We start from the raw sequence: 16,511 nt of genomic DNA on the forward strand, positions 1-16,511 counted from the left end.
AAAACTCATGTTGACCTTTTGACCATGTCGACATAATGCATGTCAGGCATTTCTTATGTCGACCTTTTGTGGCCAATAGTGGACCATTTACTGTCGACATAATTACTGTTGACCTATTGGTCACGTCCTGTCAGCAGCGGTCCCGATATCCTCACGGCCTTCCCGGGCCAGGTGAGTCTACTTGGCGGCAAACCGGGGGAAAAACATTTGATGGTGAGTGATCGGCTGAGAACAGGGGCGGGGATCCACACTGGCGGGCAGTCCATAGAAGCCGAGGGTTTTACGCATGCGCAGTCCTGCGGCCGCTTGTGGCCATGAACCTGTCCCGGCACCCGCTCCATCTATTGAGCTGGTGATGGAATTTAAAAGATAGAAGTCGCTGCTGAATAGCAGAATTATAACTTGGGGGCCGATTCAGGATACGACCCCAGCCCCGGTGTGCAAACTCCGGCAGCGAACGGCTTCGGCGAGTTAAACACTTGCCGGCCGTTCACAGCAGGGAGGGAGGGTCTGGGGTGTGTAGGGGGTAGCAGCAGGGGAACTCCCAGTGTTTTATGGGTGTCCCCATACAATGTGCTAGGCATTCCCCTGGAACGGGCTGATACTTGCTCGGAGCAGGTACCTGACGTCACATGACTCTTGCTCGGACTCCGACAGCATTCGGCCGGGCGGCGTTTATGGACGCGCTAGGCAGCGAATGACCCCTGCACAGCGAGCTGACCTGCATTAGGCCCTTGGTCACATTTCTAGACCTTATACATACGTTTCTTCTGAAGACATCCAGAGAGGTTTAATTTCATATTTTTCTATTTATTACTGATGAAGTGTATAAAAAACATACAGTACACAGGACATACAGATGGAATACATTAAGGAACAGTGACATGTACATGTTCCAAATACAGAACAATGGAGTAAGTGTCCGCAGAGCCAGGAACTGTCAGGAATTACCTGCAGGCTCCCTAGTGCTAGAAGTCCTGCACTATGGGGCGTAATGGTGTAAGGACTCCGGCACAGTAATAGTCCTTACCTAGTGATACAAGTCACGGAATGTAACAGTCCGTGCAACAATACTTGGCTGGTTATAAAGGCTCATTGCAGAACCGCACAGAACGCTAACTGTAACCTTTAAATGTTTAGCGTTCACCTTTTGCTGCAAATTGGCTACAACCAAGTAACGCTACACAGTATCTAATGCTTGTTCCTGGCAGCCAGGGATGTTACAGAACTTTACTCCACTGCATTATTGCACATTCCCAATTACACATTATAGGCTTCAAATCATTTTATTACGCTATTAAATATATATATATATAAAAAAATCGATAATGAGAATTCGATCTCCCCATAGTCAAGAAGACAGATTCTTAGCAGCGATACCGCAGTACTTTCCCGTTCTGGAAATCCAGGGCTCTCTTTATGAAGCAGTGGAAAGAGAGACAGTGGAGATGTTCTCAATGACAGCCAATCAGCTGCTATGTATAATTTTATAGAATGCACTTGATAACTGTTACTTCCAAGCTGATTGGTTGTCTTGGGCCGCTTCTCCACTGGTCCAATCTTTTCACTGCTGGCATCTGACGGCTTCAGTGTAGAGCTGGCCATCGGTGCAGTCGCCATCAATGGCGATACTGCAATTGGCCATCGATAGTTTTAAACTATGTGATGGATGACCAGCGATAGTTTTATCTATCGCTGGTCATCCATTTTCTTTGACTGAATTGCCCATGGGCCAATCGGAACATGGGGGTGGGCTTTACAGGTGTCGGAGGTATGCTCTGTGTCCCGGCACTTGGAAAAAAAACAAAAAGCAAAACATCGGTTTTGCTGTGCCATCGATGGAGGGAAACCATCTGGCAAAAGTATTCGACATCAGCCATAAACCATCAATGATTTCAAATCATCGATGGTCAATTGCCGTCCCTACTTCAGTGCAGAGTCCTAACACTTTGCCTTTCAGTGGCATATACCCGCACTGGATCCCTAGATAAGTAATACTGCTACAGTCTTAGAAGGCAGGTTTACATTTCGTGCATTCTGGGAGACAATTGTACCAAGGCGGCACCATCTGGAACTGTATTTACCAAACTTGCTCCTTAAGGCAACCTAACATGTTTTAAGGATATCCATGGTTAGTTCGCGCCTCAGTCATTTCAATTTAGCCATCACTGCTCAAACATGGATATCCTTAAAGACTGGACTGTGCCTTGAGGAGCGAGTTACAGAAATGCTGTTCTAAAATCTAATTCTGCACCATTTTATTAAAATAATAAAAATACAACCTCCAGAACAGCAGGGGGCAGTGTGAGGGTTTTAGTTGGCAGTTATCTGTCAGAGAAACAATTAGCACTTTGTAAAACCATCAACTTAGGACTGGACTTGCTTATTTCTGGTTTGTTCTTGTCCTCTAAGACACTCATTACAGACATAAACCCAGTAATAAGTGATGACATGAACCCAGAGGTAGGCAGGTAGTGTATGCGCTCCCGAAAAGGCCAGCTCTTCGGGGCAAACACATATACAGTACAGGAAAGTGCTTTGGATACATCAGGTGTGGTGAAGTGTAGTGACTACAATTATTCAAAGCTTGGGAGTACCGGACACTTTCTGGACCTGTTAGGCGGTGGAGAAAAGAACAATGGGTCAAACATCTGGGGTTCAGACAAGCACTGTCCATGAGGTGTCTGGAAACGTGAAGACTCGATAACCGTAGAGAAATGTCATTCCAACTTCAACGAATGAACGGAGCGAAGTCATTCTTAGCAGAACACAGTCGAGGGGTCATCTGTGCTGTATAGGCAGGGTAAAATGGCTACCAGAGCCTCCTCTATGGAGAACAGATGTTTATCTTCAGCTTCCGGGCAGTAATTATGCATAAAGTCCGCAAGGCGTAGGAGATACTCTATGTTGTGGCCCGCTCGGCCGCTTGACACTACTATTTGAGCTGCAATGTCCTCCTCATTGGCTGGTCCCAGGTAGCTAGGATTTTGAGGAGTGGCAATATACACCAGGGCCAGCATCGCCCCATCCTCCCCCTCATCTTGAGGGTAGAACTTGACCAGTTTGTTTACGTAGCCTCCCAGGACGGACTCTCTTACGTTTAAATATTGGAGCGATGATTCAATTTGCTGTCCGCGGACTTCATAAGCCACGCCCCACGTGCATTCCTGCAATAAAACAAAGGCGCAATTATTATTTGTACGTCTGCGTTTATAAGACAAGAAACAACCTGATCAATGGCAGAAGTACCTCCAGGAGAGGTTTATATTAAGCATTTCCTCTCTGGTAATAAGGACTATGTCAGCTACATTTAGTGGCCCCAAAAGAGCACAAGACCTAGAATTACAGGGCTTCTGTCTTAATGAAGCAGCTGCAGTAAGTAGGGAGAGCGCTGCAGTCCTCGGGGCCACACAATAGGGTATTACACTAGCGCTTCTATTTGGGTAAGGTAGCAATAAAACATCACTGCTTTGGAGAAAATTGGGAAATTCACAGAATTAAACTTACCTCATAATCCTCTTGCAAGGTGACCACTCGCCCAGGCTGGAAGACAGAAGAAGGATAGCCAATGAGAATGCTATATATTACATTACAGTACATGTATCATTCAGTGCAATATAATTCTGTAGCAGGCCCTTCTCTCACCCCTAACATTGTTCAATCTCTATTTAGATTGACTGGGTTCCCTTTAGGTTAACAGTTTCTAAGACAGGCATGTCCAACCTTGGCCCTCCAGCTGTTGTCAAACTTCAAGTCCCATCATGCCTTGCCACAGTTTTGCTATTAGGGAATGCTGAAACTATTGCAAGGCATGCTGGGATGTGTAGTTTCAAAACAGCTAGAGGGCCAACGTTGAAATAAGCCTGGTCCAAGTCGACTGCTATTGTGGACTAGATCGAGATAAACAAAAGCTTGACGTACCAACGGTCAACCCGTGAAAAAGTCAACATGCGTTTTTACAGTTAGATAAATTGTTCAGTTTACGAAACGTGTAGACTGCAGTTGGGAATGGTATGTGTGAAGTCCCCACAGAGCGAGGCACCATGCGGGGTACGCATTATACTAATCGGGCGCCAGCCCATGTCGACACATGTCAACAGACACACAAAATCGCATGTCGACAATTTCCATGTCAGCCTTTTGGAAAAGCTGACCTAGTGCAAGCCTGTGTCCCTTTTTCACCGTCGACCAATAGTGTATCCACTGTCGACCAAATAATCCACACCCGACTGACTAATACCGACTACAAAAATATATATATCCAATTAAATAGTCCAAATAAGGCTTTTATATAGTAATACAAATAATAATAATAATATCAATAAGTATAAATAGTAATAATAATAATAATACATAATGGGAGTGGGCAGAAGAAGACATATGAGGGTACCCCTGAACACCCAGGCAGGTGACCTATGTAATACAAGCACCAGCTGCCTGAGCACAGGCGATAGGGATGATAAATACTCACCATTTGCGGGCTGCCCCTATGGAAACTGTCCCCCTGCCAGAATTTGCGGCTGTAACCAGGGACAAAGCCAACTTTGCTAGAAGTGAATTCAAAATCCGGCCTCCACACCAGGGAGCCATAGCCAAATATCCAGAGGGACTCTCCGTGCTCCTCCATGGTGCTGGGCATTACAGGACAGGTGACACAGTGGTACTGATGCAAGCGGCTGCCGGATCCTATATACACACAACTTACTCTGTAGCCACGCCCAGCCAGCGGGCACTGCCAGGGATCCATCCAATCCCAGCGCCGCACTACGCCCAGCGTCCCGCCCTGCTGCCGGCCGATTGGCCGCCGCACCTGCCTGTCTCTTGCTGACAGTCCCCCTCCCCTCTCAGCCGCCTGTATGATGCAACTGCCCGAGCTGGTGTCAGTCAGCCCATAGAGCAAGCAGAGGGAAGATTGCATCAGGCACTGGCTGCTCTATTGCTGGGATCTAGGCACCTAGAATACACAGGAAAGGACAATAATGCCGGTTACAGTCACAGTTTCTGCTGGCAAATGTATCATATTGCAGGAATGAAGAACATTTAGTTGTATATGTCACAGTAATGCAGTAATACTGTGTTCTGGTTATTATTATTATCAGTTATTATATAGCGCACACATATTCCGCAGCGCTGTACAGAGAATATATGAGCATGCACACAGTCCCTGCCCCAGTCATGGAGCTTACAATCTATATTCCCTACCACATGAACATGCACACAGACATTCTAGGGTTAAATTGTTGGGAGCCAATTAGCCGTCCAGTATATTTATATATTATAGTTCAGTATTTGCCATAGTTTTACAATGGTAACAGAACTGCACATAGGCCCTAATACACTACACATAGGCCCTAATTCTGGTCCGATCGCTCCCCTGCGCATTTGCACAGGGGAGCGATGTTTAGCTACTGTGTATGGGCATATACTTTTATGCACATGTGCAGCCGCTTTGTGCGAGCAGGCGCTAAAAATTTGCCGCCCTGTTCACATGCAGCAGTGCGGGCGTGGGGGCGATGGCCATGGATAGTGCCCATGTTAACACTCAGAGTTTCATGGGCAATCCTATGAAAACGCTGGAAGTTTCCATGGAAATTCAGCGGTGCCGCGGATGCTGGGGGCGGGCAGCTGATGTTACCGGATGTCAGCCGCCCGCCCTCTTCCTGTGCAGCTATGCCACAGATTTAGGACACCAGAGAGCGACTTAGATCTGTGAGTGCTACAGAAATCATTTGATTGTCGGCGACCATTGAATGTTTTCTGCCCCGCATGCAATGTGGGGCAACTACACATCGGCCCTAATTCTGGTCCAATCGCTCCCCTGTGAGTTTGCTGGCATTTGGATGAAATTCGTAGTTTTGCGGGTCAATCAGAATGACCTCCATAGACCCTGATTCTGATTCCTTCGACCCCCTGCGTGTTCGCACGGGGAATGCATGGTGAAGTACTGCGCATGCTTGTGCCGACCTACAATCGGCATGTCGCTCCCACAGGGGGGTGGGGGCAGGACTGGGACGGTGGCGGTGCTGGGACATGGGAACGTCCATTGTTTCATGGGCATTCCTATGCAGATGTGGCCGTGACGCAGTGTGCCCGCCCTGTCTTTATCACAGAGCCCTGGAGAAATGATTCAATGCTTTCTCCTGCTGCGGGCACATGCGAGGGGATGTGTTTTCATAACACATCCCCTCACATGGTTGAGAGGCGATAAGGGGGGGGGGGGGCATTTTTTCGGCAGGGCGGGCACTCTGAGACTTGGCAAGCTGTTATCTTCGCATCTTTAGGCCAATAGACCAGAGGTTATAGAATGACACGCCCCCCAACATGACCCATTCCTGGAAAGAGATAATGCTCTGTTCCTGGACTTCCCTGGTAACGTCTGATTGCCTTCACTTGTTCTAATTAGGTTTATTGATAAGAAAGGGGATTCACTACAGGTGATAAGCATAAATTTATACCCCTTTCAGACATACGCGAAAATCCCGGGTTTTTTCACATGAACGCGCTCAAACCCGGGACTAGTGTATGTCTGAAAGGGTATACCCGGGATTTCACTCCCGGATACTGAGCACCTGCAATTGACCAGGGTTTTTCCCGGTATTTAACTCCCGGGTATAATACCCGGCTTATGTCTGAATGGGTTTACCCGGGTTTTTCAGTTTTAAACCTGTGATGTTGCTTTTTTTTGCTGCCGGGGCGTGTCCCATTTTAATGATGAAACATTGAAATGCTTGAAAAGCCTGGCTTATGTGTGAAAGGGGTCTACCCGGGTATTTCCCGGATTTGAGGTGTAGTGTGAAAGGGGGTCTGTTACTAAAATCCTGGGAGTGACCTGGGTTGAAAATCCCGGGTAAACCTGGCCAAAATCCCGGGTAGTATGTCTAAAAGGGGTATCAGTGGGAAAGTCCAGGGAAGTCCAGGGAAAGAGCATTGTGTCCCTCGTGGAGAGGGTCATGTTGGGATATTAATATATTTTACGTGTCAGTGTGTTGTTTTACCAAAAATGGTAGGGGGGAGAAAAATTTCTAGTTACGCCACTGAACCCATACACACTATGAGATTATTTTTCCATTCTGGCTGTTTGGAATTAAAATCTGGAACTTTTTGGGAGCAAATAACAATTGACTATTTGTTCCTAAACATGGAAAACAGACACAGGTAACTGTGAAAGGGAAGGTGGCCCCTCTCAGCTATGGGCCCCCGGGGCCGGCGCTACCATTAGGCAGCTTTAGGCAGCTGCCTAGAGCGCCAGCCACTGGAGGGCGCTCTTTGCTCAGCAGGCACTTCCAAGGGGAAGGGTGCGGTAGAGGTGCGGGCACTCCACACTTATTTCTAATCATTGTGCCGAACATCTGTCTGGTGCACAAAAGGGCTAGAGTGGCCGGCGGTTTCTCAATCATTGCCGCTACTGACTGCTCCAGCCGCTAAGGTAGAATCAATTACTTCCAGCCGTGTCCTTCTTACCTGCTGATAATCCGTTCAAGTTTGCACAGTGATATCTATATTTATTTATACTCCTGCAAATAATTTTTTTCAGCGATATCTAAATACTTTTTTGATTTCCTAAAAAGTCAGCAAATGCTGATATCATCTAATTAAGCTCAAACTATTCTAAAGAAAGGTGCTTCCCTCAATATATTCCAAAAATATTCCGGAATTGGGTATAGCGAATGCTGTTTTAGATTCATTCATTAAGGACATTTCCAGTACTAATTGTATTCTTTTTGTTTTGAATTGTGTTTTATTGTATAATTCTTTTTATTACTATTAAATATTGCTTAATATTTTTAATAAATTCGTTTTTGGTAGTAACAATTGTGTGGTGCTCTCTCATATAAATATACAAAAATATTTATGTTTTGATTAAATTGTATAGATTAAATCCCTATTTCTATTTATAACTGGGCAATTTCCAGATTGCCACTGGGAGCAGCCTTAAGTATTGCATTTGTTCTAAGACCCACAATTGATCATCTAATGGATAATTGAATGATTTGTCTTAAGGTCCATACACACTGAGCCCAAAGCGTGGCGAGCGGACGCGTATTACTTTACATGCATTCCGCGTCCCCTCGCTCGCCACACTATCTAACATCAACTCTACAGCAACGTGGATAGTGGGGGTATGAAAAGGTCGTTGCACTCGCCATGCTTCAGGTTCGCGTTGATACTGGGGATGGCGTGCGGGTGCTTTTAACATTGTAAGCACCCATTACGGTGCTTATACAATTAATAATCTTATAGGGAGCCCATTTAACATTGAAATCACCCATTAGGGTGCTTATACAATTTTAAATCGTATACCATCGGGTGCCATCGCGTCACATCGCATTGCATACCATTGTAATGCTTATGGTATACGATGCGATGGGCGCCGTGCTAGGTAACAAGTACCATTATTATTTTGCAAAACTTCACTAAATTACAGCTCATCCTGAATCAGGCCCAAAGGGCGGTATGCAGGGGCTAGCTGGCAACTTTTAGCCTAGGGGGCAAGTCGAGAGCACTGGCCCATACCCACCCCCCCCCCAACTTTCTTGAAGACGGAATGCTTGTGCGCGCCAGAGTCGCGCTGAAAAATTAGGCGTGTGACCTATCATAAGGGGGCGTGGCCTGTACCATGATTGTATTGTGCACCTGCAGATTGCACATTGTGATGCTAATTACACATTATGCTGCACACCTAGATGCCCATTACACCCCATACTGTGATGGCAACTACCCAATGCTCCCCACACCGTAATGCCCATTATGCCCCATACCATGATGCCCATTACACCGCACAATGTGATGTCCACAGTGCCAGATTTGCCCCCACAGTGCCAGATATTCCGCCACAGTGCCAAATACACATATGCCCCCACAGTGCCAGAGACACATATGCCCCTACAGTGCCAGAGACACATATGCCCCCACAGTGCCAGATATTCCCCCACAGTGCCAGATATTCCCCTACAGTGCCAGATATTCCCCCACAGTGCCAGAGACACATATGCCCCTACAGTGCCAGATATTCCCCTACAGTGCCAGATATTCCCCCACAGTGCCAGAGACACATATGCCCCTACAGTGCCAGATATTCCCCTACAGTGCCAGATATTCCCCCACAGTGTCAGAGACACATATGCCCCTACAGTGCCAGATATTCCCCTACAGTGCCAGATATTCCCCCACAGTGCCAGAGACACATATGCCCCTACAGTGCCAGATATTCCCCTACAGTGCCAGATATTCCCCCACAGTGCCAGAGACACATATGCCCCTACAGTGCCAGATATTCCCCTACAGTAGGGTGGCCAATCCCGGGATCGGGATCGGCGGGATCCCGGGATTTGGACCCCAAAACGCCGGGATTTCAATCCCGGGATTGGCGTGTCCAATCCCGGGATTTCGGGATTAGACTGCGCATGCGCAGTCTAATACCGGGCAGCGTCTGAGCACTCAGACGCTGCCCGGCTTCTCCCTTACCCGGCCGGCAGTGCAGCACTGAGCAGCGTGATGAGGTCACGCTGCGCAGGGCACAGCCACACACGCACATCCCGCCTCAGCCGTCCACCCGCCCACCCAGCCTCTCCGGCTCCCGGCCATCCCGCGGTAGGAGACGGCAGTACCAACCCGGCAAGAGAGCAGCCCTCCCATCCGCCCACTCGTACATCAGGTCACTGTGATACATGATGTGACTGCTGTACGTGATGACAGTCTTGACACTGCACGGTCAGGTAACAGGAGGTGCATGACCGCATGTGCAGAATGTAGTTTACATGCAGTGTGATAGTGTGTGTGACCCTGTGTGTGACCCTTTGTATGCTCTGCTCTCTACATTGTGAATGGCATGATCTGTAGGACAGCACAGAATCATGTGCTATGCTTTACACTCCACAGGGACTTCTTCCACCCTCCTGATCCCACCAGATAGCAGCCTGTTGCAATAAGACTTAATTTCCCAGTGTCCATTCTCCGATGGAAGGGATAGGCCGGCTGGCAGTACATGCAAGGATTAACAGTGTGATGCATGCCATCATTCCTATCATTTATGTAGGTGGAAGATCAGTTCTAATGGAGGAGAATGGGGAAGTCTAATGTGCAGTGCAGGTAGGGAAGCCAATCCCGGGATCCCGGGAATCCCGGGATTGAGCATTTTTCAATCCCGAATCCCGGGATTCAAAAAATGCCCCGGGATTGGCATCCCTACCCTACAGTGCCAGATATTCCCCCACAGTGTCAGAGACACATATGCCCCTACAGTGCCAGATATTCCCCTACAGTGCCAGATATTCCCCCACAGTGCCAGAGACACATATGCCCCTACAGTGCCAGATATTCCCCTACAGTGCCAGATATTCCCCCACAGTGCCAGAGACACATATGCCCCTACAGTGCCAGATATTCCCCTACAGTGCCAGATATTCCCCCACAGTGCCAGAGACACATATGCCCCTACAGTGCCGTACATCGCATGCATATGCCGTATCCATGAATAAATATGATTCTCATGTAATGGAGAGAACTTCTAATGAGATAAGAGCTGTCTCTTGTGTTGTGAGGACATGTACAAGCCACAGGGGATCAGAGCTGGATCCTTCGGGTCCCTCTCTGGAGCACTACACAAAAAAAGAGCGAAATCTTCTACATGGAACCCCATCTATGGATGATTTGCCTATTGGGAACTAGGGGGTTGTTCTGGTTCATTCGCTCGGGTACAAATTTGCAGCTTTGTGAGTGAACCAGATCTCGCCTTATGAATGGTGGTACGGCGGCCCAACAATCTCAAGGCGCGAACGTTCTCACTGGCTGCGAATGGATGATTTACCTAAACATCGCATGCCACTGGGACCCTCCCACATCTTTCAATGGCCGCCGATCATCGAAAGATGTGGAGGGTGCACGCATATGTGAGGTTGTTCTGAGCGACCTTACATATGCGCGTATGCTCGGAAGGAAGTGGGTGGCAGCTGACATCCGGTGATTTCAGCTGCACCCCCCCACATGTCTGTCATGGCCGCATTAGCGAGAGAACGCCCATGAAACACTGGGTGTTTACATATGCTAATGAGCGGCCCCGCCGCCCCATGCCCCTCCCACTGGGTGTTTACATATGCTAATGAGCTGCCCCGCCGCCCCATGCCCCTCCCACTGGGTGTTTACATATGCTAATGAGCTGCCCCGCCGCCCCATGCCCCTCCCCCTGGGTGTTTACATATGCTAATGAGCTGCCCCGCCGCCCCATGCCCCTCTGCCCAGCAGCTGCAAAATTCTGTTCGCCGTGGCCGCAAAAATGCACATAGCTAAACATTGGCCGCGTGTCAACGCACCGGGCCTTACGAACAGACATGAATAAGCTCCTAGCTCCGGTACCATTGGGAACCATTGGCACCCACAAAATCTCCCCCCCCCCCCGTCCCTGTCTGCTCCTACCTCCAACCTCTGTCTTCAAAGCTCTCTCTCTCTCCATATCCAGCAATCTGAAACAGATCAGTGTCCCTGCAATAATTGCTTTCACTTCGGTTATGATGGTTTTTAGCACACAAAGGAGTAATTTCGTCTGTCAAGTGGCCTCCAGTGGTCAGTGGGGGGTACTACACCTCAAGGAGGTGAGGAATAGTTAGTCTTTTATACTGTATATAGATTTGACAAGGATGAGGTTGAATAGTCTTTATTTGATAACAGACCCTGACAGCTGCAGCTATGTTCTTACAATACAGTCACCGTCTGTAATAAGAATCTGTACGAGATGACAGTGCCATCATATATCGCATAGAAAGGGTGAATAACCAATTGAACTTTGCTCTAATTTCATCGCCCCGTCTTATCAGTTTTGTACATTATGATCCTCAGTATTCGTTTTATTACGTCTGTATTTTCATATCGTGCCGTAATTACACCAAGGAATATTGGTAATGTTCCAAAACGGTGCGAGGATTCAGGGAAACTCAGCACAATTTGGTTTCAAGCCCACGCACCACAGCACAATGAGAGATTCAGTGGCGCAGCCTGGACATTAACGCAGTTAATATTAATTCACAAGTGTGAATAAAATGAACTAATGACTGCAAAGGTGACTATTACTGGGCTCTGTTCTAGCCTTTATCCTGACATTAAGGTTTTGTACGCCTTACGTTTTGCAACATATATTGCTGGCGGGGAAGTTTTACATGTCAAAATATGCAACTAGTATAAGCAGGCGGATACTGGACTTCACAACTGCATTAAACATTAGAAAGTTTCTTATAAACAACTGAATAGCTTCATGGAACACTGCAACATATTGCAAAACTAATGTGTGTTTAAAGCCTTAAGTGAATAGGTTTAAAAGAGGTTCTGACCCCTCGCAGATATCTGACACCCTTTATACATTTATACCGGATACGGTCATTTGGTCTACAGCAGTGGTCTCCAACCTTTTTTGGCGTGTGAGCTACTCGCGGCAAAATATACCACCCGAAGAGCTACTAAAATTAAAAAATATCTACCTATTAACTAAATAATACTCTTTACACATTATGCCACACACTGTAATGCTCCTGACACACCAAACCACATGAAGAACTGCGTGTGCGCGCCATAGGCGCGCACCAAAAATTGGATGTTGCCACATGGGGTGCGTCCAATTAATATGGGGGTGTGATACACATATGCCCCCAATAGTGCAGTGCCAGATATACATATGCTCCCAATAGTGCCAGATACACATATTCTCCCATGGTGCCAGGTATGCCCCCACAGTGCCAGAAACAGGAATGCCACCACGGTGCCAGGTATAACCCCATGGTACTGGGTATGCGCCCACAGTGCCAGCAATGCCCCCACAGTGCCAGCAAAAAGTATGCCCCCACAGTGCCAGCAACAAGTATGCCCCCACAGTGACAGTAACATGTATGCCCCACAGTACCAGCAATAAGTATGCCCCCACAGTGCCAGCAACAAGTATGCCCCCACAGTGACAGTAACATGTATGCCCCACAGTACCAGCAATAAGTATGCCCCCACAGTGCCAGCAACAAGTATACCCCCACAGTGCCAGCAATGCCCCCACAGTGCCAGCAATTCCCCCCACAGTGCCAGCAATAAGTATGCCCCCACAGTGCCAGCAATGCCCCCCACAGTGCCAGCAACAAGTATGCTCCACAGTGCCAGCAATGCCCCCACAGTGCCAGCAATGCCCCCACAGTGCCAGCAATAAATATGCCCCCACAGTGCCAGCAACAAGTATGCCCCACAGTGTCAGCAATGCCCCCACAGTGCCAGCAATAAATGTGCCCCCACAGTGCCAGCAATAAGTATGTCCCCACAGTGTCAGCAATGCCCCCACAGTGCCAGCAATAAATATGCCCCCACAGTGCCAGCAATAAGTATGCCCCCACAGTGCCAGCAATGCCCCCACAGTGCCAGCAACAAGTTTGCCCCACAGTGCCAGCAATGCCCCACAGTACCAGCAATAAATATGCCCCCACAGTCCGGGTCTGGGGTCGCCGTCGCTGCTGCTTCCCTTCTCAGGAGGGAGAAGAGGAGGGAAGTTTTGTGCCTTACCAATGTCTAGGGCTGCCTCCGCTGCTGCTTGCCTTCTCAGGGAGGAAAAGAGGAGGGAAGTTGTGTGCCTCACTGGGGTACGGGGCCGCCGCTGCTTGCCTTCCCAGGGGGGAGGAGAGCAGCACACCATGCGTCTCTCCTTCCCCTCACTTCCATGTACCTGCGTCATCCGCCAATCAAATCTCGCGGGCCGGCTCCTGATTGGCTGCCGGCCGACGAGCTTTGATTGGCAGACGGCACAGTGAGGGATAGGAGAGACGCGCAATGCGCTCTCCTCCCCTAAGAGAAAAGGGAAGCTGCAGTGGCAGATAATGGACCTGCGGGCGAGGGCAGAGTGGTCGAGCCACCCGGATCGCTGCAGCGAGCTACCGGTAGCTCGCGAGCGACGGGTTGGCGACCACTGGTCTACAGCATGATGGTCGACAGTCATTAGGTCGACATGGGTCTAGGTCGACATGGGAAAAGGTTGACATGGTTCTAGGTAGAAAGGTCATTAGTTTGACAGGTCATTAGTTCGACAATGTCTAGGTCGACAGTCAAAAGGTCGAAATGGGGTTTTTCACTGTTTTTTTGAGCCGACATGAGCCAACAGGCGGTATTTCATGCCCTACCATCCATTAGGGCGTGGTGGGAGAATAAAATAGTGTGCCGAGCGCAACGAGACACCGTGCCCGACGCATAGCGATGCGAGGGGATGCGGTGCACTTGAAACTGTGTCCATGTCGACTGTGTTGACAATCAGGTAAGAAAACAGTGATATTTATTTATTTATTATTTATTAACAGTTTCTTATATAGCGCACACAGATTCCGCAGCGCTTTACAAAGCATAATTAGGAGCAAAAACATATATCAAATTACAGTACAAGACAGTTTAGGACAAGTACATGGTAAATATGGATAGTTGCATCAGGGGACAGGACACTGAAGCAATCATCAGGGTGGCAGTGGTTTATATATTCTGAGAAAGGCACATGAGGAGAGGGACCTTTTCACTGTCGACATAGACATTGTCGAACTAATGACCTGTCGAACTAACGACCTGTCGAACTAACGACCTGTCGAACTAATAACCTTTCGACCTAGAACCATGTCGACATTTTCCCATGTCGACCTAGACCCATGTTGACCTTTTAACATGTTGACCTAATTGTGTCGACCTAATGACTGTCGACCATCATGCTGTAGACCAAATGATCCCAACCCATTTATACATACACACACAGGTTGAGTATCTCTTAACCAAGGGGTTCCCAATCTTTTTCGAATCACGGCACCCTAGAGTATCAGAATTTTTCCACGGCACCCCTAGGCGCCAAAAAATATATATACAATTAAGTAGATTGTGTTTATATGTGCTTTTTAGGTTCAGTTATGGTTTAAAGGGCAGGATTTGCTTCTGATTGTACATATATTTTATGATTGGCAGCCACCAGCACTGGTTTTGTCCATAAATAATTGATCATATATAATTTGAATTGGTCCTGGACCACCAACCCGCGGCACCCCTGAAAGTGTCCCAAGGCACCCCAGGGAGCCACGGCACACAGTTTGGGAACCACTGCCTTAACCGTATATCCGAAAATCAAAATATTAAAAAAATGGTAGTTTTTGTAGTGTCCTTTTTTTTTCCTGGCTCCCTGCCCGCAATCCCCCCACATCCCTTGCTGGCACCGGGCACATACTTTGGCCATTGAGACACCTGGAGCATAGAGCTGCCCACCCATTCCCGGTCCCAATGATGATAATAATGATAATGATAATAACAACAATAATAATAATTGTATTTATATAATGTTCTTTCTCCTATAGGACTCAAGGCGCTTACTCAGAATGAATATAAAACAGTACAGGAACAATGAAGTGCAGAAAAGCGTTTCAGAAACAATACTTAAGGAAATTACAGAAATGCTTGAGTAAACAGGAAAGTCTTGAGTCTGTTTTTGAAGGATTCTAGAGTGGCGGTCTCTTGAACTCTGCGGGGAAGCGAGTTCCATAGAGTCAGAGCTGAATGGCTAAAAGCTCAACCCCCAGATGAATTACGGGAGATCCTAGGTACTGCTAAAAGTCCTTCATCTACAGACCGCAGTAATCGAGTGGGACAGTGTGGAATCAGAAGCTGCTACGGGTACCTTGGGCCTTGGTCATGTCGGGCTTTGAGACTCAGTGAAGATGAAGATGATTCACCATATTATAGGCAGCCAGTGAATATATTGTTGAAACAAGAATCCCCATTACGTCGACAGCAATGTTAGTTTCAATACCATACATCTTACATGCACATAATATCTGTTTACTTATATTAATGTTGGATGGTTGTATGATGGTGGGGAGTGTTTGAAAATGAGTGTAGTCCTGTGAGTATTGGAATAAGTGATTACATGTATAATGGTGACGGGTAGTAGGTTGGTGATGGTCTGTGTATTTTTAGGTAGGATGTATAATTTATATATTTGGTGTGTGAGTGGAAGGTGGATGGACAAATGGATAAAGTATACATGGTGTCCAGTGTGGTATGAATGTGGAATGTTTGGGGGAGTATGTGTATAAATGAGTATGAAAGGGTATAAATGGGAATAAAGGATCTTTCCTTTCAAAGTGTATAGGCCTAAATGTAGGCTTAAAGGTAAGCAATAAAGGCTTGTATACAAAGTTTATATATGATTTTGTGAATGAAGTATAAACGTCAAGATATGAAATAAAATCCAGAATATATGGAAATTATGTTTATGTTCAAAGTCATACTATTCTATACGTTATGTTGTTTCTTTTTATACAATGGCAGCTATTCAATACTTTAATTCCCCTTGTGCAGCGAATCCTTCTTTTGGATTCGCTGCACAATCGCCGGGTTCCGGAGGGCTGCAACATTCGCTGCCAGCGCTCCCTCACCCCCTATTCAACGCCTCAGGGGCTTGCTGCCCCTGGCGGCGAATTTTAACCCCCCGGCGAATGCCGCAGGGAGCCGGAGGACGGCTGCAGGCAGGG

The 16,511-nt window shown here is 47.5% G+C and overlaps 1 protein-coding gene across 2 annotated transcripts in view; it reads right to left on the reverse strand.

The window, feature by feature from the left end:
- Positions 1-789: 789 nt before the first annotated feature.
- CHAC1 (ChaC glutathione specific gamma-glutamylcyclotransferase 1) overlaps positions 790-16,511 on the reverse strand; it is a 29,740-nt gene continuing 14,018 nt past the window's right edge. Inside the window, exons 1-3 of one of the 2 annotated variants that reach the window (XM_083166231.1) lie at positions 4,472-5,111; positions 3,508-3,543; positions 790-3,167 (exon numbers count right to left, since the gene is read on the reverse strand). In XM_083166231.1, coding sequence (XP_083022357.1) covers positions 2,760-3,167; positions 3,508-3,543; positions 4,472-4,918 — 891 coding nt within the window. In that variant the 5' untranslated portion in view covers positions 4,919-5,111 and the 3' untranslated portion in view covers positions 790-2,759. Of the gene's footprint in view, positions 3,168-3,507; positions 3,544-4,471; positions 5,112-16,511 lie in introns of those variants that run through there. The other variant, XM_083166232.1, reaches the window with a different exon arrangement.

This window comes from Crinia signifera, chromosome 12 (assembly GCF_055691185.1).
Source record: "Crinia signifera chromosome 12, ASM5569118v1, whole genome shotgun sequence".
NCBI lineage: Eukaryota > Metazoa > Chordata > Amphibia > Anura > Myobatrachidae > Crinia > Crinia signifera.